The sequence below is a fragment of the Musca vetustissima genome, unplaced genomic scaffold (assembly GCF_032173495.1).
Source record: "Musca vetustissima isolate MV318-11 ecotype Yass unplaced genomic scaffold, APGP_CSIRO_Mvet_v1 utg24031, whole genome shotgun sequence".
In the NCBI taxonomy this organism is placed as follows: domain Eukaryota; kingdom Metazoa; phylum Arthropoda; class Insecta; order Diptera; family Muscidae; genus Musca; species Musca vetustissima.
This window is the reverse complement of record NW_026884263.1, coordinates 1-24,254: the sequence shown is the minus strand read 5'-3', so window position 1 is coordinate 24,254 and position 24,254 is coordinate 1. Positions and strand designations below refer to the sequence as shown.

At 33.9% G+C, this 24,254-nt stretch overlaps 4 protein-coding genes across 4 annotated transcripts; 2 read left to right on the top strand and 2 right to left on the bottom strand.

Moving 5' to 3' along the window:
- Nucleotides 1-437: 437 nt before the first annotated feature.
- LOC133331260 (uncharacterized) lies at nucleotides 438-5,712 on the bottom strand. The gene is made up of 3 exons (XM_061539661.1): nucleotides 5,565-5,712; nucleotides 5,298-5,478; nucleotides 438-1,113 (listed from the first exon to the last, which is right to left on the bottom strand). The coding sequence occupies exons 1-3, from the start codon at nucleotides 5,707-5,709 to the stop codon at nucleotides 438-440; spliced, it is 1,002 nt and encodes a 333-aa protein (XP_061395645.1). The 5' UTR covers nucleotides 5,710-5,712.
- A 5,894-nt stretch (nucleotides 5,713-11,606) lies between these two features.
- LOC133331259 (colorectal mutant cancer protein) lies at nucleotides 11,607-15,057 on the top strand. Its single transcript, XM_061539660.1, has 8 exons — nucleotides 11,607-11,932; nucleotides 12,488-12,758; nucleotides 12,817-13,001; nucleotides 13,071-13,442; nucleotides 13,508-13,818; nucleotides 13,873-14,010; nucleotides 14,088-14,729; nucleotides 14,796-15,057. The coding sequence occupies exons 1-8, from the start codon at nucleotides 11,624-11,626 to the stop codon at nucleotides 15,055-15,057; spliced, it is 2,490 nt and encodes an 829-aa protein (XP_061395644.1). The 5' UTR covers nucleotides 11,607-11,623.
- Nucleotides 15,058-15,875: 818 nt separating this feature from the next.
- Nucleotides 15,876-16,756, bottom strand: LOC133331255 (pre-mRNA-splicing factor SPF27). The gene is made up of 2 exons (XM_061539654.1): nucleotides 16,682-16,756; nucleotides 15,876-16,625 (listed from the first exon to the last, which is right to left on the bottom strand). The coding sequence occupies exons 1-2, from the start codon at nucleotides 16,754-16,756 to the stop codon at nucleotides 15,876-15,878; spliced, it is 825 nt and encodes a 274-aa protein (XP_061395638.1).
- Nucleotides 16,757-21,092: 4,336 nt separating this feature from the next.
- Nucleotides 21,093-23,310, top strand: LOC133331257 (large ribosomal subunit protein uL4). Its single transcript, XM_061539658.1, has 4 exons — nucleotides 21,093-21,251; nucleotides 21,498-21,678; nucleotides 21,746-22,116; nucleotides 22,532-23,310. The coding sequence occupies exons 1-4, from the start codon at nucleotides 21,249-21,251 to the stop codon at nucleotides 23,186-23,188; spliced, it is 1,212 nt and encodes a 403-aa protein (XP_061395642.1). The 5' UTR covers nucleotides 21,093-21,248; the 3' UTR covers nucleotides 23,189-23,310.
- Nucleotides 23,311-24,254: the final 944 nt, after the last annotated feature.

The window sequence follows — 24,254 nt, the reverse complement described above, 5'->3', positions numbered from 1 at the left end:
ACTGTTATGATTTTTAATTTGTTTTCTTCAGTTCTAAAGAAAGACAGTGTTAGACTTCAACGGGAGAGATATTAACTCCCAAGCATCCGATAACTTAAAGTAATTTCAGTCTTCAGATGCGGAAAATAATTGAGTTTTCAGAAAACTTTATTTTTGAACATTCATCTTACTGCATTTGAAAGGAAATTTAAATATTTATTTATTTAAATTTGTATGTGTGTTTACATGGAGGAACATACATTTATTTAGTGTTGAACAAATTACTTAAACAAACTATGACTTTGATATGTTTTATACAAATACCAAGAAGCTCATGTTATATAAATGTTATTATTACAAAAAAATTAAAATAAAAATTGCTTACATCTATTTAAAACCCAAAAAATGTATATATATTTAAGTACTACATAAAAATGATATACAGTGTCTCAGCGACTTCATGACGTCTTGGCTTTTTTGGCAGGAGATTCATCATTTTCTTCCTGGTCTTCTTTCATTTGTTCATCCTTACCGTTTTCGGTTTCATCATCGGTATTACTGCCACTGCTGCTACTACTCTCCGATTTCTCTTCGTGTTTCCGCTTTTCGGCCTTCTTGGGACTTTCTGATTTTAACGTGGCTACGTAACTTTTCACTTTGTCCGGTTGTGGACTGTATGCCCAGTGGATTAACTGCATATGCAGATCACTTGGCTTGCCATTGTCATCAAACAACTTAGAATCCTCTTCCTTAATTTGTGCCAAAATTTTCGTGATATTTCTATTACGTATAATATCCCATGAAGTACTGTCATCCGCTTCGGGAAACATGGTACGTAAATGTTTGTAATTGCCCTTGGCTTTGGGACCACCGTAGGCCATGAGGAACTCGGCTTGTAATTTGTCCTCAGGCTGTGGTAATTTTGCTATAACATCATAGGCGAAATAAGCGCGATTATTTTTAATCAGATTTTCTCTTTCGAATTTTTCGAGGAAATCTTCCAAAATTTTCACACCCTCTTTGATAGATTGAATTTTTTCTTCATTTTTAGTACCGGAAAGGACACGTTTCGAGCTTCCAATAAGACCTTTAATTGCAAGTTTCTGATATTCGGGATCACGATCTTCCAAAATTCTAAAAACAAAAAAAAAGGAAAAATTAGATGATAGTTGTTAATGAGTAAAAAAATAATAACAAAAATAAAATGTAATAAAAAATAAACTGTGGGAATGTACACATTTTTACTAGGATAACACTTATTCCCTTTTGATATCTAAAAATCATTAAAATGGGTAAATTTTTGCAGCTCTGGAAGAGACCAAAAATAGATTAAAGATTTCTCATTTTGTCTACATATCAACAAGTTGTTGAAAATTGTAAGATCAACTGAGCATGATTGTGAAGAAAACAATTTGAACAAATGAATTTAAAAAATATTTACATGTGACATATGTGACCTTGTGTCTATATCTACAATCTATTGTCACTACCCTGAAGGAAATGTGGGGTTTTGTATCGCTTCGCCTACTATTGTGGCGACATGTCCCCATATTTTCAACAACTTGTCTACATATCATGTAATAAGAAGAAGCATTTGCTTCTTCTTATTTTTATTTTATTATAAAAAATTTTGCCGGCAGTAGGCAGAAATTTTGTTAAAAACGCGAGTTTAAAGTGAATAAAAGTAACTGGATAATTAGTTATATTAATTGGTAAAGCAAAAAATGAGCAAAAGAATTTATAAACGATTTACAAGTGACATATGTTACATTGTGCCTACATCTACAAACTACGGACCATGTCACTAGTACAAGCACATGTTAAATGTCAATAGTAAAATGCATTGAGTTGTGTATAGTCGGTTGACAATGTCAATAGTAAGTCAGTAGTTATTTACTGTAGACATTAAATGTCAATATTAATGTCAATGTTAAATGTCAATATTAAAAAGCATTGTGTTGGGTATAGTCGGCCAATAGTACTGGTGACAATGTCAATAGTAAGTCAGTAGTGATTCACAATAGACATTTCCTACAGGGTACCTACTTGACGTATGGGTTTTCATATCACTCATACGTCCCATATATAACTCATACGTATCCCTTTGTTGACAATTGTGTTAATCCTTTTCTAGTAAACATGTTAAAACAATAAAAGGCTAATTCAGTATCAGTATGATTTAATGTGATATTTTTTACTCTGAGTAAAACTGATGCCTATAAACGGTTTTCTTCTGCGGAATAACATTTCAAAATCAAATCTTTAATTATTTTAATTTTGTGCGTAATTTTTTTAGATTAACTTTATTATATTTCATATTAACTATATTAACTAACTGTAGATTAATAACCAGCTTTGTTGCAATGTCTACTTTCTCATGAACAATTTAAATAATTATTATTGTTAATTAATAGTTAATTATGGTTTTTCGCTTTTTAATTCTGTTGTAAAGTTCAAAAAAATATATTTTGTAATACTATCAAAATATTGAATAAAAAATTAACCAAACACATATGTCATTGCTTTTTTACAATTTTACATTATTATTCATCTAAGAAAATAATGTTGACATCATCAGCATTTCAAATCTGAGCTTAAAAATGTTTCATTCAATGCCAGCTTATTGACACGTTATACTTAACAGAAAACAGTATATAAATAAAATTAATGTAATAATAATGGCAACATAACTCTTCGTCAAACTCTCACTATTAGCATTCATCCACATTAAGATAAGAGATTTAATATAAAAATACTTTTGTTGTTGTTTTATGGTAATTTATATTATCTGACAGTATTCTTTTTTATTCGCCGTTTCAATTCAAATGCCACCGATGACGTAGTAGTTACACAGATTGAAATAACAAAATCTGTTTTCAAATTTTCAAAGTGCTTAATTATAATATCTACAAAAACATTTTAATTAATTTGATATACACACAGTCGACTAACATCTCTATAATGCTGCAGTTATGGACAGCACATTTTCCACATTATAAACACATAATTATAATGTTATAGATTCACAAGTTAAATGTTCTCACTTAAAATATTATAAACTTCGTTTTAGAGATGTTCGACTGTATGTATATGTCCACAAATTTATTTGACTCAATATTTATTTATATATAAAAACAGTCAATGCATTTGAGCGTTTGAAGGCGGTGTACATAAGTAGCCGGCAAAAAGTCACGTTATTGTTTGTCTACATGTTTGTAGTTTGGTATATATGTATATACACATCATTCAGTCATATATTTATGAGGGTGTATATACACGTTGCTAATACACAAATCACAATATATATAGGCAAATATAATAAGGTAAATATAAAAAAGTTTAAAAATTCTTAAAAAATAAAGAAGACAAGGATGGAACAGTGAACAATTGTTAAATACCGTTAGATTTAAAACAATTCGACATTGGTTTGTGAATTGTATCTAATTAGACAACCATGTAAACAATAAACTTTGACAAAACGTAGACTTATTCGCTATTTTAAATACTTGTACACAATTTGAAATTAACAATTAGTGGAAAATAAGTGTTTGAATTCATATTTAAAATTAATTCAAATATCAATCGATATTTAATTGTAACAAATAATTGGTCTGTTCCCGTACTGCAAGAATCTACTAGATTTTACCATTTTTTCGATAATTCAATGATAATTTTCTTTGTTCTAAAATCTAAAAAATATAGTATTATATTGTCATGATTTCCTGGAAATAATTAGAAATATTATAGCTATTGATATTTTTCATTTCAGTTTCATACTTCAATTTATTCTGAAGCGTTTTTTATTAAGTGATTTTAACACAAACACTTTATATAGAGACTAAATATTAAATTCTAAAAAATACGTTATTTTAACCAATTTGAATATTTACTGTGGAGGCACACCATTTCCATTGGTATTTCCAAACCAAATTGAATAGTATATTAAAAGTATATTTTATTACTACACTATACACTGAGATCATACCTATTTCGTGTTCAATTTAAGGGAAGACATAAACAAACGCTGATTTTCGTTTGTTGTTCAAAAGTTTCGACACGATATTGAAAACTACCAAGTGACATCATGACATCATTTTCAACATAGACCTTCACGCTGTTCTACGCGTTTTGTCTTGTATTTGTATCGAAATATGAAAACGCATAACAAAATGAATTTGCCACCTTTGTGTATATATGTATATTGATTTGATGAACTAACAACAAATATTAAACGGATACACACTTCGAATACCATATGGCTATATCACTATCTACATATGCATATACATACAGATAATTTATTTCCTATTAGGGGAGACTGGGGCACCTTCGGCATCGGGGCACCTTCGGCAATCGCGTTTTCGATATGAAGCTCTCACCGTACATCACTAGTTTCGATACATAGGTATCGAATATCGAAATAAATAACTGACACAAAGTTTGAAATTTCTAGCTAATAAACTTATTTAGATACATAGGTTTTTGTATTTTTATAGATGTTTCTGTAATATTTCAATTCCATTTCGTAAGTATTTCGTGTATAAAACTTTTAAAATTTTTAAGGCAATATTATTAAAAAGTGGTTAACTACGATGTGTATTATTATAAAAATATTTAAAAATATAAGTTTTTACAAATCTGATCGAAAAATGAAAAAAACTATAAAAAGTACATTCGGGGTACATTCGGCATTTTAAAGTGGGGCACATTCGGCCATATACAGATTGTGCAATATTATTTCCCTAAAATTTTTTTGAGTTTGTCTTTAAAACTAATCCTTTAATATGGCTCGAATTCGCATATATAAGATCAGACGTGCTTGTATTGACGAAAATGCGATAGAAAACCCCTATTTCTGATGGTGTGTGCGACCTTCAGATGTAAACGTCCGACGCTAGAAAATAAAGCCCTATAATTCAAACATTGTGTGGCGTATTAAAACCAAATAGAGCCTTTAGAGATCAGAATTTCAACTAGACTGATAGCGATGACAATTACCCGGCTATGACTATGATGCCGAATGTGCCCCATCAAATGCCGAACCTACCCCGGGTTGGGGCACATTCGGCGAATTTGACTTTTTTTACAAAACTGTAAAATTTGTTAACTAATACTATTTTTTTATATCTTTTTTGTACTTTTTTTTATAATTAAGAGTCAGAGGACAATAATCAGCCATAAAGTTGTTATATATGTTGAATAATTACTGAGATATAGAGCTCTAAAAAAAAAGTGCCGAAGGTGCCCCAGTCTCCCCTACTTTTTTTCAAAACAAATATGTAAATGATAAAAATATAATACATTTTTGCGCAACTTACTTCAGTGTTTTCTCGGCGGATTCTTTATCCTTGAAACCTAGACCAGGTACCGTCTCCACTTTGTCATCGGTAGTGGTTTTGGCATTCCTGTTTGCTGCATCACCGCCGTTCTCAGCCAACCATTTCTCAAACACCTCAATAGCATCATTGATATTTTTAACTTTATCTTCGGCTTTGGTCACTAAATTCGCACAACGACGAGAGGAGGAGAATTGAAAACAATTAGTACTACGATCTAATCAGTTTCATCGCCAGCAATCGTCTTACTCGATAGAACACGTTTCGCCCTGCCCAATAGGCCACGTACTGTTAATTTCCGATATTGCATGTCATGGCTTTCGAGCAGGACTAGAGTCTCCTCGGCTTTTTCCTTATTTTTGAATCCGAATTTCGAATCTTCTTTATCTGCCATGTTTTCGAAGTATTCTTCGTTATTTTTCGTATTCTAGGTCTGTTAACACGCACGGTCAAAGCACAACTGAATATTGAAATTTTGAACGCATTCGTAAGTTCTTAAAATATTTCGAATCGGTCCGCTGGCATATATAAACAAACATACCTACAGATATATGAATGTACGATTAGCTTTCTGATTCAAATGCTTGTTATACGTACTAACGAGCCGTATAAATTTTGTTAGTGTAGATATTAGCTATTAGGAGAGCGCAAGAATTGTTTACTATCAACAAACAGGGCTGCCAGATTTTTTTTGGGAAAATCGTCAAAATAACGATTTTTTTATCAACACGATTTAAAAGGAACATAAAAGAGGTATTCAATTTATTAAACACGTTTTTTAAAGCTAATAAAGAAATTCATTTATTTTATAAATAAATATTTGAATAGCCATTTCGACTTTAATAAAGTCATTCATTTTGAAAAGAAATATTTGTGTTAATCATTTTCAACATGTCGGTTTTAATTAACGTATCATAACAATTTGTTCTGTTAACTTTTAAATAATCGTTGGTATAAATTTCTCCATTGAATCCTTATTGGGGGAATATCGACTTTTCGTTTTATTAAGATTTACTTAGCTGAAAACACGCTCAACATTTGCTGAAGAATGGGGTAATACCATTACCTTCCGTACAAATTTAGTTATTATAGGAAAAACATATGAACCATCACCACGTTTCAAATCAAATATTGCATTCCAAAAACGAAATAAATCGGTTTCATCATTCTCACAAATCAAACAACCTTAGTTCGCGAAATTCTGAATCCAATTTTTGTTTTTCATCTTCGTTCACAAACTGTGGAAATTCTTTAAGGATATCGAAACATTAATTATTATTTTCATTACTAATATACGTGGGACTTATCACAGATACAATTTTAAAAATGCTTTCAAATCGAATCTTTTTAAAATTGTAATAACTTTGTATAAATTGAAACTTAAATTTAATATAACAACTTTTCCGTTCACCAATTTTCTTCTATTTGCCCGTGTCAAAAAAACAACAACCGTTAACTTTTATTTGTTTTGTTGATGTCTACCCAGAGAACGGCACAGCTGATTGGTAGTTTTTCATCTATCTGGGTAAACGTAAACTGTTGTTGGCTTTGTAACAATACAAAGTATACCTCAAGCACATATGCCAAATATTAATATTCTTTTTACTTTTTCTTTCGCTTTATACATTTTTGATGTTGCCATAACAAAAAGAATCCAAATATTGCAATATTACTAAAATGACCAAAAATCGTCATTTTTTGGGCAAAAATCGTCAAATCGTCATTTTTCAATTTTTGACCAAAAAATCGTCAAAATGACGATAAATCGTCAAATCTGGCAGCCCTGTCAACAAACTGACGAATGCTCTCCAAAAACAACAACAACAAACAATTATTACTATGAAAAGAGTCCGACAAAGAGTGTGGGATTAGGAACAACACAAGAGTAGATAGTTATTTGACAAAAAAATATACATTTAAAAAATGATGTCATTATTCAACGAGAGTGATTTCAATACGAGACAGGTTCACTCAATTTTGTGATACAAAATAAATTGTTAACGGAACACTTTATAAGAAGACCTCGTATTTTAATATATTTCTAATTATTTTTCAGTATCGGATGGGAAAATGTTGAACCGATTTGTTTTGTTCAAATGTAAGGATCGAACATACACTGGCGAGCCATAAAAATGCAACGGCGAGTGAAATTATGTTTTAGTGTGGTAATTCTAAAATGATTTTTACTTTTGTAATAACGATTTAACTCTTGTAAACCGAATTTGGAACAAACTGTGGTTATTTTGAAAACTTATAATTGAAATAATAAACAGAAAATGTTAAGAGATATATTACCAAAGCTTGCATTTTATGGTTCGTTACTGTATGTCTGAATGAATTTGAAGTTATAATTTTACAAAATTCGGTGTCTAATTATTGATCTGTTCCCGTACTGCAAGAATCTAGTACTTTTTACTACGATAACGAATTCTCCTTTATGATATCGACGAAAATAGTAAAATCTAGTATATTCTTGCAGTACGGGATCAGACCATATATATGTATGTTTGATAAACCAATAATATTTCACAATGTGTACAAATTGTTACTGGATATAGAGTAACTTCGGGTAATGTGGACCACCATTTTCTTTTTTTGATATTGTGGGCGTAACAACGGTAAGAGATAAAAACAAATTGTTTTCACATCATAGTAGATTTGTTGGCTAAATATATTCCAGGTCAAAAATTATATATATTTGTCCATAAAAATGTTATTGCATTATATTTCAAAAAACTCTAAGCTGCAAATAAAAATAACTTGGCGGGTAATGTGGACCAGTATGTGTGGGTAATGAGGATCAGTAAGTTAAAGGTAGGTTGTGGATTAATTGTGATAAATTTCAATTTATTGCACTCTTGGCTAACAATAAATGCAAAAATATATGGGTCCATGTTTTGGAATAGCCCCCATTTAAGGGTACCACCCCATTTGCGGTATTTTGAAGGTCCTTGCTTGATTATCCAACCGAGGCACCTATAATTTCGGATATCGAGTTTTCAGAGGATAGAATACCTCCTCGCATATTAAATGCGTTCTTGTTTCGAGCTGGTCCTCATGAAAATGTCCCACTTTTTATAGTGGTCCACATTACCCGACATTGAATATTTTTATTAAAAAATAATTATCGGCTTTAAAAATGAATAAAAATTTAAAAATAACCGATTGTAATTACTGATAAACGTGTATTTTTGTTTAAGAAAACAAGAAAACCACATAACCTCTTTATATTCGAGAAAAACAAAATGTTCGACTATTTTACAAAATCGTTCGATTATTGTGCTAAAAAATTTTCAAATCACACTTTTACAATCAGAGCTACATTTTCACCTACTAAATTTTCAACATTGCAATTATTTTTTAAAAACCAAGTTTGATGTTTGTTTTCACTAATTAGGAAACCATTTATCAAGGCGGCATTGACATATTTTAAGCATTTTCTTAGATATGGGGGGTGGTCCACAATTGGCGCATGGTCCACATTACCAGAAGTTACTCTAAGGATTTATATGTTTCTGTCAGATATAAAATATGTTTGCCCTTTCAAGGCAAAATTAAAATAACAAAAATTTCTATATTGAATCGAGTTGCTCAAATACTACCAATTGTGATGATTAAGGGTCATTTATGTATGTGTGACACACACAATGCATGAAGAAAATCAAACTTTTTTTGATTTTGAAAATGAATCCCTATCAATCTGGTGAATAATATTCATTTTGAAAGTTATCAGTAAATAATTTTGTCTACAAAAATAATAAAATTGTGACGGAATAAAAAACAACTGAATTTACGACTCAAAATGCAATTTTTGGGACAAAAATCGATTTTTTGGAATAGTGATTGAAGAGGTTGCCATACACTAGTCTATCTAGAATCAATATCGTGCAGCTACAAACTCTTGAGGCAACACATACTTATAACATAGAGATATAGGGCATAAAACCATTTTGTTCTGATTGGCTGAATCAAATTTGCCTAAATTTTGAAATGTCAACGCGAATTGATTTTTATTTGCCTTGTTTACAAATGTTGACATATAATGTTACCAAAAAAGTTGCTTTGTTGTAGTAATTCGCCGATGCGACTACCTAATATATGTGCCTTGAACAGTACATTCATTTATACAAAATATGTATATTGATTTGATAGAACAAGCCACCTTTAAGTACGATTTTACTTGGAGTTGTTGAACAACTCCACATTGGATTTTACAAAATGTTTTTCGAAACATTTTGCGAATATTTTTACTTGGGTGAGTAAACTCTCTCCATAAGGTTGCTGAGTAATTTCTACTGGAAAAGTTATCGTTTGTCTATTATTAGGAAAGGATCATGGTACAATTATAAAAGGTAACAGCAAAACCCACTCTCTGAAACTCTCTGAAAGTCGAACTTGGGTCCATTATAGTCCCCCTCCAAACCAGATTCAAATGATAGACCACAATTTGCCCTTTCCAAAATGGTGCGATATGTGGCTGTATCTGTTGTGGATCAAAAGATATGGGCCTTAGAACCTTACAAAAACAAGAAAATTCTGTCGCGTAGCCGGTATTGGTATCTGTCCATAGGAGAAAGTCTTAAATCCCCGGCCGAAGGCCGGTCACCCAAGAAAAATATTCCATTTAACAAGAGATTCAGTCGCGCAGCCGGTGTTGGTATCTGTCCATAGGAGAAAGTCTTAAATGCCCGACCGAAGGCCGGATACACAAAAAAAATATTCTATTTAGAAGGAGTTTCCGTCGCTTAGCCGGTGTTGGCATCTGTCCATAGAAGAATGTCTTAAATTCCCGGCCGAAGGCCCGTCACCCAAAAAAAATATTCCATTTAACAAGAGATTCTGTCGCGTATCCGGTGTTGGTATCTGTCCATAGGAGAAAGTCTTAAAAACCCGGCCGAAGGCCGGTCACCAAAAAAACACCATGCAATTTAAAAGAAGATTCTGTCATGTAGATTTTCCTTGTTTATATAGGGTTCTAAGGCCCATATCTTTTGATCCACAACAGATACAGCCACATATCGCGCCATTTTGGAAAGGGAAAATTGTGGTCTATCATTTGGGTTGGAGGGGGACTATAATGGACCCAAGTTCGACTTTTTGGGAGTTTTTCAAAAAAACGGGGTCTAAAACCCAGTTTTTTGACTATATCTACCACTCAATGGAAAGGTATTTTTATAACCTTTAAAATGATACCCATTTTATATTAACCTGATCCGTAGAACCGGATATAACCGGATACACGTACCCGAACTTCCAGGTCAAATAACCGGGTAACCGGGTACGTCCCCCAAGAAAAAAAGATATCCCCATAATTAGGGTAAAAATACCTACCTCTGGAAAACATTTCAGAAAAATCTGATCGTTTTTACTAAACTAGAGTTGTTCCCTTGTTGTTACCTTCTATTATTATACCATGGGAAAGGATATGGAATTCAACCTGAAAAGTTGTCGTTTGTCTATTATTAGGAAAGAATATGGAATTCAACCTCCCTCATTCTGGACTAGCAAGATAATCAACATAGACCATGTAAATATCATCCTGTAAAATATTATAATTATGGTTACGTTTCTGTCACACAGCATAATTTTTGATGCACAACACAAGATTTTAAATATTGGACAAACTGTGTTTCTCTTTCTTTGAGGCTAAAATAGATTAATTGGGCATTATTCTATTCAAATAATATTGCCATAGTATCGATTACATATTTCTACTTGTTCCGAACTAATATTTGGCAAACATATTCTCTTCTTTTTTCGTCAGTGCATGAAAACAAAAGGGAATAAACAACACATTTCAAAATATTTTTAATTTTCAAATACTTCTTTTTATAATTTTGTGTGTGACAAATTTGACACACCCCGACAGACCATGGGACCTATTTTGCACACTGTGGGTGCAGAGCAACACACATTAAGTAAAAAATTCATTCAGTTTATATACTAGAAGAAGCGACGTGTAGAACAGAACATCTAGTGTACAGCAAAATAAAATATACACAACTAAATTAAAAAAATTAAAAATCAATCAATTTATTTGAATTCAATATGTATTCAGTAGTTTAAACTCAATGAAAAAATGATTTGAATGAAGTGGTAAAATGTGAGGTGGACACAGTTGGCCGGATGGGACTATGAAGTATACAGACGAAGGGCGGAACGAACAGACAGCACAAAAAGCAAATTGCAGCAACAATTTCAATTTGGTAAAGAAAAATAAAGACAAACAAGTAAACGAATCAAAAGCCGCCTATATACTGGTCACTGGCCGGACAAGGTACCACTTTTGAGTTGGGACAAATCTTAAGATGTCCAACGATGTACATTTGGCCAAAGTTAGTAAAATCCACAGAAATGCAACGACAAAGGGCGCGCTCACTAGCCGCAGCAACTTCCGTCTGAGTAGTAAAGGCGGAGGCGAAGTTATTGACGATATACGCCCACCTACAGATGAGGAATATCTGTTTGGCAGCATAAGCCCCCGAGGCGGTTGTATCCCGATGGCACAACACTTTTCTGGAGGGGATCCATTGGATTCTCCAGACCACACGCAGCGCGACACAACTGAAAGTGATAACAACATAAGTTCCTGCTCTACATTGGACATCGTTAACAAGGTAAGCAGTGGGGAGGAACGAACACTGATGGGCTACCATTCATTTGGAGGTCATCATTTCGTAGGGACGGTAGGGGTCTGGGTGTTGCAATTTTCTTTGCGCAGCTGCGTGCCGAAACGCATTACAAAAACATAAACCACTGAGCAGCAGCTGTAGTAGGTGCAAGCGAGTTGGAGAGTGAAGATGACGTTTAGGCTATTGCGAAATGTTCCAATGTATTGGCACATCAGAATAAATTTGGAAATATAATAGAACGAAAGATAAGAAAAGTCTAAAGAAAATTCCACAACGACCGACGACGTAATAATTCAATATCAATGTTCCTAATCCACAAATAGGAAAAAAATGATCTCAGAACAGCTGTTAAGGCGAAGTGTTAGCTGCATGTGTTGTTCGGAACAACAACGTCAGGAGTCAATGTTGAAGCGGCAGGAAATACGACGTAGTTGGGAATATACATTAGTTGCACAGCCAATGCCGTTGAGGCCCATAACTGTCTGCTTATTTAACCCACTTACATGGAATATATAATTTGTAAGTATTGATTACTTTCAGGTGGATAATCTTTCCCTGCAACAATTGGAAACTAAAGTACGCGAGCTCACCCAATTGCTGCATCAGGCTGAAGAACAAAAGTCCGCAATTCAACAACAACTAGAGGAATGCAAGGCAGAAAAGGAACTATGTCTACGAAGACTTGAAGTGGTTAGTGCAGCCCATGAGTGTCGCATCACTGAGATGCACTGTGTCATTGCAGAGCTAAGCAAGAAACTACGCAGTAAACAGGAATCTACAATATTGGAAGAACAGGAGCCTGAGGGAAGTGGTAAGATCCAATACATTTCACGAAATGTGATAGCTCAACTAATGTTATTCGATTATAGAAATTAGTTACCAAGAGGGCTCAGTCTACAATTCCGAATTAAATTTAACAAACCCCGATGCAGAATGTCAAACGGATCCTCTCGAAGAAGCAGAATATTCACATGCAGAAGTTGATCACAATTTATGCAGTGAGGTTACCGATGAAATAAAAATCTCCGATATTAACTACAAGGCACAGGTTGAGGTAGTAGGCAATCGTTTCCCACATATTAAAGGGTATGATGAAGTCAAAAGATTTTTAATTTGTTTCCAGGCATTGCAAGAAGAGATACTGCACCTGAAGGCACAAGTGGCGTTACTACAATCGGAAGTCAATGCTAACTGCACAACTGGTGTAGGTGTTGGCTCTGCTGTAGAGGAGCCACCAAGCATTGAGCACTTCGGGGCCGATGTTGCTACCCAAAGCCTGGACTCTCCTTCCCTACAATTAACGCACAAAGACGTTGATGATCAGGAGCTGAATGACTTGAATAACACGTCTACACTGACCGCTGTCGAAGATCCATATGTCACTAGTCCACACAAAATTCCGGCAATTCCTAAAATGGCTGAACGTGTCCGATTGAAATGCGCAAGTAAATCCGAAATGGACAATATAACAGGAATAGATCTGCGAAATATGGAGGTAAGAAAGTCTACTCGATTCAACTTGGAGTTCTATGTATGTTATGAACTTGATTTTCGATTTAGATAAAAAACGCCAACATTGTCGAGCATTTGGTCTCTGACTTGAAGCAAAACAACAGCAGCCTAATGGAGTCGTTTATTGAACCCTCTCAATTGGACAATGAATTGCAACGCCTGCAACGTAAAGTTGAACACTTAAAAGTACAGAACACGGTACTCTCACTCACTTTAGATGAATCGAAGGAACATTGTGAGCGTCTATACTTGCTGTGTGGCAAATACGAATCGAATGCGATTGCTTTACAGGTGGCCTTAAATTGCAGTGACCGTGCAATTGAAGCATACGATGTCATGCTCGCTTTATTGGAAAGCAAGTAAGTGTTTGGTTCAAAGTTGCAATTCAAATTCATTATTTTGTCCCTCTTTAGGTTGGGCCTCATTAAGGAGAAATCTGCAGCGGCCGAAGAAAGTCGAAAAGCAGTTGAATCAGTTGCCAGACATTTGTTGGATCGCTTAGAAAGCGAAAAAAATATTTGTGAAAATAGTTTAGGCCCTTGGCAAAATAGGTAAATCAGTTAGAAATCAACGTGTCTTTCAGTTTGTTTTTCTTTCAAGATACCTATAACTCTTTCAAATCTTCCAGTTTTAGTATTCCCGATAAAGTGTCTTCTAAACCATGGACACCAGAGGATGACAACCGTTTACGCTACCATGTTTCAAAATTAAAAGGTAGACGTGCCACAGTCCAAAATACAATTGTACAGCTGGAATCACCATTTAGTGATTCTTTTGAAAAGTCACGATTAGCTTTGGAAAACAAAAAGGAATTGAGTGGCAACAAAGAGAAATCCTCTGCACTGGACTTGGAAATGGCTGTACTGATGCAGGAACTATTGAATCTCCGTGAGGAAAATATCGCCTTAAAAACCAAGGCAGAGCAAGCAGAACGAGACAAACAGTATGCAAATGATCGAATAGAAGTCTTACACGAAGCCCTGAGTAATTTCAAACAACTGCAATTGCAATTCAACTCGGATTCAACGGAATTGTTTAACCATCAACACCACCAACGGCAAAGTCATTTAGAACAACAACGAACATCTTATTCAGAAGCGGAACATGCAGCTCTAACCGAACAGCAATTGATCGAAGCCCTGGGTAGAGAGACAGAACTCAAGGGGCGTATACAATGTCTGATAGCCTCGGTCACTGAGACACAAAAAATGTCAGATGAAAAATATGAACATCTACACACCAGTGTCAGGGAATTGCAGAAAACCAATCTGTGAGTATAGCAATTATTACGATTAGGTTTTCAGCACTAACGAATTCACACGTTTCTCGCCCATAGGAGTCTTACACAGATTATTGAGCAGAATAAACGCAAATACCAAACACGGATCCGTCGCCTGGAGCAAAAAATAATGGACATTTCTTTGGAAATGGGTCGCCAGCAGCATTTGGCCAATGATGTTCCTCACATAGCATTCGGTGCAAATAAATACAAATACAGACAACATACATCATCACATAATTCAAACGTAACCCCACCACCCACATCTTCTGCAGCCCATCTAAGGCATGCAGAAAATGTTCCCGAAACCACATTGTAGTAAAAAGGGGAATCAAATCTTTTCCATATATGCATATCTATATTTTGACACAATATAAAATGTATTTGTATGCCCACATTTACCCCCCTACTCCCTCGGTCAGTCGTGTCTGAAATGTTTTCCTTATTCGTTAATACCGGTCTGCATTTTTCCCTCATTTATTATTGAAATTTGGAAACGATAAGATGTGGAACGCGTAAAAAACTAACATACACACACATATGTGCCATTCGTTATTAAATTTAGCTTTGTAAAAACATTTTACAACATCAGCATTGTTTAATTTTATTTTATTATATTAACAGAAATAGAAACTATTGCAATAATACACTTATTAAAAATACATACATACTTACCTTAATAGCAATGTTAGCCCTTTAGCAAGAGATGTTAAATGTAAACAGAAAATTTACTACCAATGATGATTATGTCGAAAAGTGCAGCTTCTATTTGCTTTTTTGTAAAAAAATATATATATACATAAATATAAATAATACATAAAGAATAAATTTGCAGTTTTATTTATATTACAAATAGTGTTAAAAAATAAACAATTCTGCCTGGGGTAATAAAAATAAATTGAATTTGGAATCAGATGACTTTAAATTGCTGTTTCAACCAAAAGTTCAAATTTTCTGGTCCTAAGTGTTCGCACTTATTCCATTTGACGATGGCAACATAACACAATATTTATCTATGATATTATTTTATTCTTTTTTGTATATAATATTTTATTTCGGTGAGTTTTGATATTTCCTCTGTTTTGTTTCCCTCGCTAATTAAAACGACATTAAAATTTAATTAATATGCATATTCATTTATTGTTCTTCGTCTTCAGCGGATTTCATTTCAACATCGTTGTCCTCCTCGTGCGCTTCACTTTGTATTTTCGTTTCTTCGGTTTCTGTTTCAGTTTGTTTACCTTTATCTGTATCCTCTTCCACCTCCTTATCTACATGGTGTTCTGCAACCTGTTGTTGGTCAGATTCTGTTTCACATTCCTCTGAAACTTCTTTCTCTGCGATACGTTTTCGTAGTTCAAGTATTTGTTTCTCTAGCTCAACACATTGCTGTTCGATTTCATAATTTTTAGAGACCAACAATACCCAACTGGCTTCCAGCTGCCTCAGTTTTTCGCCGGCTTTTGTTTGCGCTTGCTTTCGTTGCCAGTTGACATCCTGTATTTCTTTCTTCAATTCCTGCAGCTGCACCTGTGCTTTGGCCTGCATAGCCACAAAGACTTCCAAATACGCTTTCCAGGCTTCTATTCCATAATCCAACATTAACTCTAAATTCATTGCTCGAACCCACTGATGTTCCAATTGAGCTTTAGAATTATCTATGGACTCTTCCCATGCTGACACTTCAGACAAACGACTGCCGGATGGTGGTGGGAGTTCGTAGCGCTTCATACTTAGTGTCTCCATAGGTATGAGATTTTGTATACGTTCAAACTCCTGCGCCATTAATTTGGTTTCAAAAATTGATGTGGACAATGGCGGTAAATGTTCCAAATAGTTTTTAGTGGGTCTATATCGACGACATTCTTCTTCGACCATTGCCAAAGCCTGAAAATGGTTCACAATATTAACGATAATTCTTTGGATAAATATTGTTTACCTACAGATTCTCTAACACCAGGATCATCATATCCCTGATCGATGTAGGGCAAGGCATCAACAATGACTTCCCCAGCCATTATTTGAAATAGTTTTGTAAAATAATCTTGTGGCGTTCCCGTATGAACTGTTCAAATGAACGGTTCTGTGCAAACACGAAAGGGGACTATTTTCAATCATGCGAATTACGGATATAGAGGAAAGCAATAATAAAGAACGTTAAGGAGAAAGCAGAAAGCATAGTGTTGCTGGCGTGTTTAAACGTCGATATAACAACACATATAAGGTGTGTCTGGTTACTTTTCCAGTAACATTTACATGGTACAATTATAAAAGGTAACAGCAAATCCCAGCTGATTTGATTCCAACGTAATACTAGTGTCAATATGCATTTGACAAATTATGTTTTTAAAAATCACCCAACAGGAAAATTGGGAACGCATACAATTTGAAATTGTTCTTTTTTAATGTGCTCCCGTATTCAATTTACTCAATCTGCCTGCTGGGAAAGTTTGAGGAAGCAAATCTTTCTTGAAGGAATTACTCGCTATTCCCAGCATTGTCATATGTGTTACACATATATATGGCAATGGCTCAATTAAAGGATAGATGTGGAAGCGATAGAAATATAAATTTGATAGATTTTCATTCATGTTTTTCAATTTTTATTTTGAGGAATCGAAAATATTCCATTTTCAAAATAAAAATAATTTGATGATAATTTGTTTGTTTGTTTATATTTTTCTGTCAAATGAGTTGAACTTACAACAACAAATTTCCATGTGGTTGTTGTATCGTTTTTTGTACAACAACACTTGCTGTTACCTTTTATTATTATACCATGTAACATTTATTTAGTAAGTTCTAGTTCTGAGAGTAAACCTTTCTTACTCTCTTTTGCGATAATACTGAGAAAAGTAAACATACAACATTTAGTAAGATTTAGCAAATAAACAGATGATTCATTAAAACATTTGATTTGCAACAAAATAAACAACAAACACAGGACGAACACAATTATTTGTATTGCGTTTAATATTAAAAATAAAATAAATAATAAAAGAAAAATTGATTTGGTATGTTCCCCGGGAACATTTAAGCTTCCTGCATCCATACATTGCCCTCTTTCTGGAACTTGCCTAAAAATATAAGGAATTAGTTTCTAATTTAATGAAAGTTTGCATTACTTACGAATTTTCAATTTCAATTTATTTCATAAACGAGAATCTAGCCCAAAAGGCCAAAAGCGATTCATTTCATTTCATTTTCTGTAATTTTTATACAACATAACTTCAAATTGAACTTTGCAAATTAAAAAAATGTTTTGAATAATTTTTGTGTTTGGTCATAAAACAGCTGATCCGAAATTGGCTGAATTTGGTAACAATTGTTACCAAATATCGAGTAAACAGACAGAGCTATTAAATGGTGCCGTTTAAGCGGTGTACACACTATTAATTTTGAGTGACAGTTTTTATTCGATTACTGCCTGTCCAACAACCATGAATATTTTCGTGGTTGCCTGATGAAAGACGAACGTGAGATGCGACACTATCAAGCAAGAAACATTTGTGCAATACTGGCTTTCAAAAGCAATAGTGTGTACACAGTTTTAGAAACGAACTTAAACGACATTTACATTAGAACTTTTTACAACGTTAATCTACTCTATGAGGATTTATATAACAAGTATACAATGGAATTGACAATTGAAATCCACTGGGCTAACGAAATCCGGTACAATATAAACGTAATATAAAAACAGATTTTAAAGATGGAGGAGAGAATTAAAACAGAAAATCAAAATCTGTATGTTATGTTTCAATTTGTCATACATAAAAATGGCATATGTACAGACACATAAACAGGCAGCACATACGACATTAGAGATCAATTTACACTGCATCTGTTTTACGGAAATATTTTATTTATAAAGGCAATTACTACCTTAAAAGGAAATTACTGACTTAAAAGTACATTTTGAAAAACTAAACAAAATGTTTACTGTGAACAATTTGCTCAGAAAGTTTTAAATCTATTTAAAAATATTTACATTTTACTGGATGTTGTCTTTTCTACTTCTTGTAATATTTTTGTTCGAAAATGTAAACTCTCTCTTATAGTACGTTTACATTGGACTGGTTTTAGTTTACCCAGTGGGTATAATTTATTAATGTCATTGAATACGTGAAAAAAAATCATAATAAAGTCGGTTAACCCCGAAAAAAGTTCTAATGTATATGCCGTTTTGTCTGAAATGGATATTGGCAACCTTTTTTAATATGTAATCCATCTATCAATTTCAAATAATTAGTAAATATCTCCATTTTTAAACACATTGTTGTATCTACGTTACATCTTATATTCAAGGTGTATTTAAAAATGTGTATGCATCAGATACAACAACAAATATTTTACAAAAACAACATTGTTGTTATAGAAATTAAATTGTCATGCTGACAATAAGTTTTTGACAAAAATAAACAAAAACAATTATTAATTTATTTTTGTCAAGAACTATTCTTTGCGGAATAATTAATGAATTTGTGTATTCTTGGGTTATTAGCGGTTTTAGGTCAGTGAAAAATAAAGTTTAAAACCTGGTCGCGCTTAATTTTAAGTTTCCCACATGTTGTTTATGAATTACAATCTATTTTTTCTATGGAGTGGCTTCAAACCTTGCCTTCTTAAAGAAAATTGAAGAACATAAATCCCCGGCCAAAGACTTAATCATGGAAATTGTGTTGACCGTATAAAATTATTCCATAGGCGTATTTAACCTCCTCCGAGGATTGTGACAAGCACAAAGGGGCCGATTCCAATATAGGCTAACACAATCTCCTCGAGGATTATATCTGATTTAATCCTAGGTTTCCTTTCCGTACGCCTCTATGAATGAAGTTTTCTTGAATTTTTATTATTAAAAAAGCATAGATTTAAAGACGATTTTTGGAATCGAAATGTTATTGAAAATGTTTTTGACAATTTACTTTACAAACAAAAAAGTTTGAAACCATATGATTGTCACTTACACCTTATTAAATACACCTTGCTTATATTTATAGAGGCAGGAAACTTCAAAATATTAAACAATATTAATATTTTAATAATTTTTGCCACTGTACACATGTTTTGTGTAGATTTCGGACTAGGATTTTCTCATTTAAATTTTGAAAGCTGAATGTAAAAAAAGTAAAATTATGAAAAATGTGGAATCATATGTCTGCAAGGGACTACCTTGTATAATTATGTCATGATATAACAATTTATTTTGTTCATTTGCTATTTTTTTACAATTAGAACGCTAAAAAAGAAATCGAATGTCAGTATCTCTTTTCAAAATTGAGTTGGGAATATGATTTAGATCTTGTACCAATCTTGAAAAATTCATCATTAAACAAATGGATTTTAGAATATATTTTTCAAAACATCATACCACAATATAAAAATAATTTTAATTTTTATGTTGCTACTATATGGTCTGTTCCCGTACTGCAAGAATCAACTACTTTTTTCTACGATAAAGAATTTTCCTTTATGATATCGAAGTAAATAGTAAAATCTAGTAGATTCTTGCAGTACGGGAACAGACCAATAGTCTACCTTGAATCGGATATATAAATATAAACTCTACCATGGTATAATAATAGAAGGTAACAGCAAGTGTTGTTGTACAAAAAACAATACAACAACCACATGGAAATTTGTTGTTGTAAGTTCTACTAGTGTCAACTCATTTGACAGAAAAGTGTAAACAAACAAACATATCATCAAATTATTTTTATTTTGAAAATGAAATATTTTTGAATCCTCAAAATAAAAATTGAAAAACATGAATGAAAATCTATAAAATGTATATTTCTATCGCTTCCACATCTTTCCTATAATTGAGCCATTGCCATATATATGTGTAACACATATGAAAATGCTGGGAATAGCGAGTTGTTCCTTGAAGAAAGATTTGCTTCCTCAAACTTTCCCAGCAGGCAGATTGAGTAAATTGAATACGGGAGGACATTTAATAAAGAACAAATTCGAATTGAATGCGTTCCCAATTTTCCTGTTGGGTGATTTTTAAAAACATAATTTGTCAAATTCATATTGACATTAGTATTACGTTGGAATCAAATCAGCTGGGATTTGCTGTTACCTTTTATAATTGTACCATGAAACTCTGCATGTAGAGTTTTTAATCGATGAAAGCAAGTCCGCATCCTGTACATGTATTTTTGTAAAAATAAACGAAATTCGGATTTCTTTAGAAATACCTTTATAATAAAGTATCGCCAACGAATGAAGCTGAAAGAAGAATGCAAAAGAAATTCACAACGAGTCATCTGTTGGCAAAATTGGAAACCATATTTTAGGTCTTTACAACACTGTGTTTCGTTCAGTTGCAACTCTGTTTTGTCAGCCATGTTGTTCTTTCGTCAACTTGTTTCGTTATTTCAGTTTCTTTCCTCTTCTTTTTTTCTTCCTTTTTCTTTTCGGTCTTCTATTGGTTAATGGAGGACGTTTCTGCGGCTGCAGAATAAAATATTTTCGTAATTTTGGGAAAAATTGCCAATAAAAATGGTAAGCAGTGTTTGCAAATGAAAACGACCTCACCCTCGATGTGAATATATTGGAATTGTGTGAAAATTCGGCATTAAAATTGTGAAAAAGGCGGACGGAAATTTTGAGGTGTTGTCACACGTGTTTTTCGTTTCATCCATCTTCAGTCCTCCAGACAATGTGAAGTGAATTGTGAAATACAACGTGAACGAGTGGTTGTGGATATTCTAATTGAAATGTTTTTGTTTTGTGTTCGTGTTATTGCAGAGTTTAGCCAACGCCAGACCTTTGGTCTCCGTCTATTCGGAAAAGAATGAACAAATCAAGGAAAAGAGCATCTGCTTGCCAGCAGTGTTCAAGGCTCCCATTCGCCCCGATGTCGTCAACGATATCCACCAATTGATGCGTCGTAACAAGCGCCAGCCTTATGCTGTCAGCGAACAAGCCGGTAAGTAAATGTGGTGGAGCACGATTGAACTGAGAATGGATGAATATTGAATGTGTAATTGTTACAGGTCACCAAACCTCTGCTGAATCTTGGGGTACTGGTCGTGCTGTTGCTCGTATTCCCCGTGTCCGTGGTGGTGGTACTCACCGCTCCGGCCAGGGTGCTTTCGGTAACATGTGTCGTGGTGGTCGCATGTTCGCCCCCACTAAGACTTTCCGTCGCTGGCACCGTAAGGTCAATGTAAACCAACGCCGTTACGCTTTGGTTTCTGCCATCGCTGCTTCTGGTGTCCCAGCCCTTGTCCAATCTAAGGGTCACATTATTGATGGCGTCTCTGAATTCCCTTTGGTCGTTTCTGATGAAGTACAAAAGTTGCAAAAGACCAAGCAAGCTGTTGTCTTCCTCAGACGCATGAAGATCTGGGCTGACATCCAAAAGGTAAGAAGAAGCATTCAACATAATAGCGTTGTTGTTTTAGGAAAAACTTTGCATATTATTGTTTACATTTTTACAAAAACAAGATTAGTAGCTCAGTTTATATATAAATATGGCTCAGCACGAAACATACATACATATGAAAACAAACCATATGAGATCCATTTGGATGCGGGTCATTATGCAGTTACTGCTTTTTGGGTAAAATAAATTCCAATTGGATTTTAAACAAAAAGCTATTAAATAATATTATGTAGCTGCTAGATAAATTTTGGTTTCGGTAGGCGTTCCGTTATAAAGTAGTCTATACTTTTTAACGGGGTAACTTAAATCAACAAACTTCTGATTGCCTTCTTTAGACATTATTAGACCAGAATATGAACATTTATCATTTTTTAATTTTAATTTTATGTTTTAGGTGTACAAATCCCAACGCTTCCGTGCTGGTCGTGGTACCATGCGCGATCGTCGCCGCATTGCCCGTCGTGGACCCCTCATCGTTTACTACAAGGATGAAGGTTTGCGTCGCGCCTTCCGTAACATCCCCGGCATTGAAACCATGTCCGTCGACAAGATGAACTTGTTGAAATTGGCTCCTGGTGGTCATGTTGGCCGTTTCGTCATCTGGACCGAATCTGCCTTCGCTCGCCTCAACGAGCTCTTCGGTACCTGGAAATCTGGTTCCACCTTGAAGAAGGGCTACAACCTTCCTCAACCCAAGATGGCCAACACTGACTTGTCTCGTCTTCTTAAATCTGAAGAAATCCGCAAGGTGCTCCGCGACCCACGCAAGAAGGTCTTCCGTCGTGTCCGTCGTCTCAATCCATTGTCCAATGTTCGTCAACTCATTAAGTTGAACCCCTATGCTGAGGTACTCCGTCGCCGCGCTGCTTTGGCCGCTGAGAAGCGTACCATTGCCAAGGCTGTCGCCAAGGCCAAGAAGAACAACGTTGAATTGGCTAAGAACCACTTTGCCGTTGTTGCCACCAAAGCTGCTGCCAACCGCGCTAAAATGCTACAGAAGGCCTTTGAAGCTAGAAAGAAGAAAGCCGCTGCTGCCCCCAAGAAGAAGTAAACTTTTGAAAAGTTTATAAGTGGAATGTGAGGCGTGTTTATACAAATTTCTTTTAAAGCTACAAATGTATGAATTTTTTTCATAAATTAAAAAAAAATACATAAAACCAACTTAAAATTTAAGTTTATTTTTAATAAATTGTTTTATAATTGTTTTCGTATAAAAAATAGTAGCTAAAGAAAAAGCCAAACGGTGGATTATCGGAACAAGTCGAACGTGAAAAAGCACAATTGATGAACTTATCAAATATTTAAGTCATTACTTTCAACAATGTAGATATTCGAAGTAGTGTCGATAACGGCACCTATAGTTCGGCATGTGCATAATTGAGTGCGTAAACTGATTGTTTTGGGTGTAGAGAAAGCCATCCATTACTTTTATTGAATTCATAAATATTTGATCTAACATCGCATATAATTTGGTTGCATTTCAATCTTAAAATATTTACGTTCGTAGCTGTTATGAACATATACACTTAAAGCGTTTTTTCTACTTTTAAATTGCAATTGTGATATACTATAATTGTATTTAAGACATGACCCGACTTGCGCGGCTAATTGATTGAATCAATGTGAGTTCAAAGTTTTATTCGTTGTTATGATTTACACTGTTTAGACGCACAGAAGCTCAAATGAAAACATTGTCGTTTAAATTACAAGCACATATTTTCCAATTGCTTATGAACATTTAAAGAGAAATTAGATATTAAACGAAATACATATGTCATTTCAAAACGTTTCAGTATTGGTAATATTCCCGAGTATTGCTATAGCTATCATATATGTACTATATATCAGTGATATTTGTCTAATGAAACCCATATGTTCAAATAAGTCTCGTTTAATTTTGTTACAGTTTGCAAAAATGTAAAAAAATTAAACTAAAAATAATGGTCTTAGAACACGGTTATTCTAAGAGGCATATGCTGCTGCTTTTACAAAAGAAGCAAATTTCTGCTAAAAACACGTAAAATCTCTAAAGAAATTTTCCATTAAAGACAACAACAACATGCATCGACATCCAAACAAGACGACTGGAACGATGTTGATGTGGTGTGGGTAACATT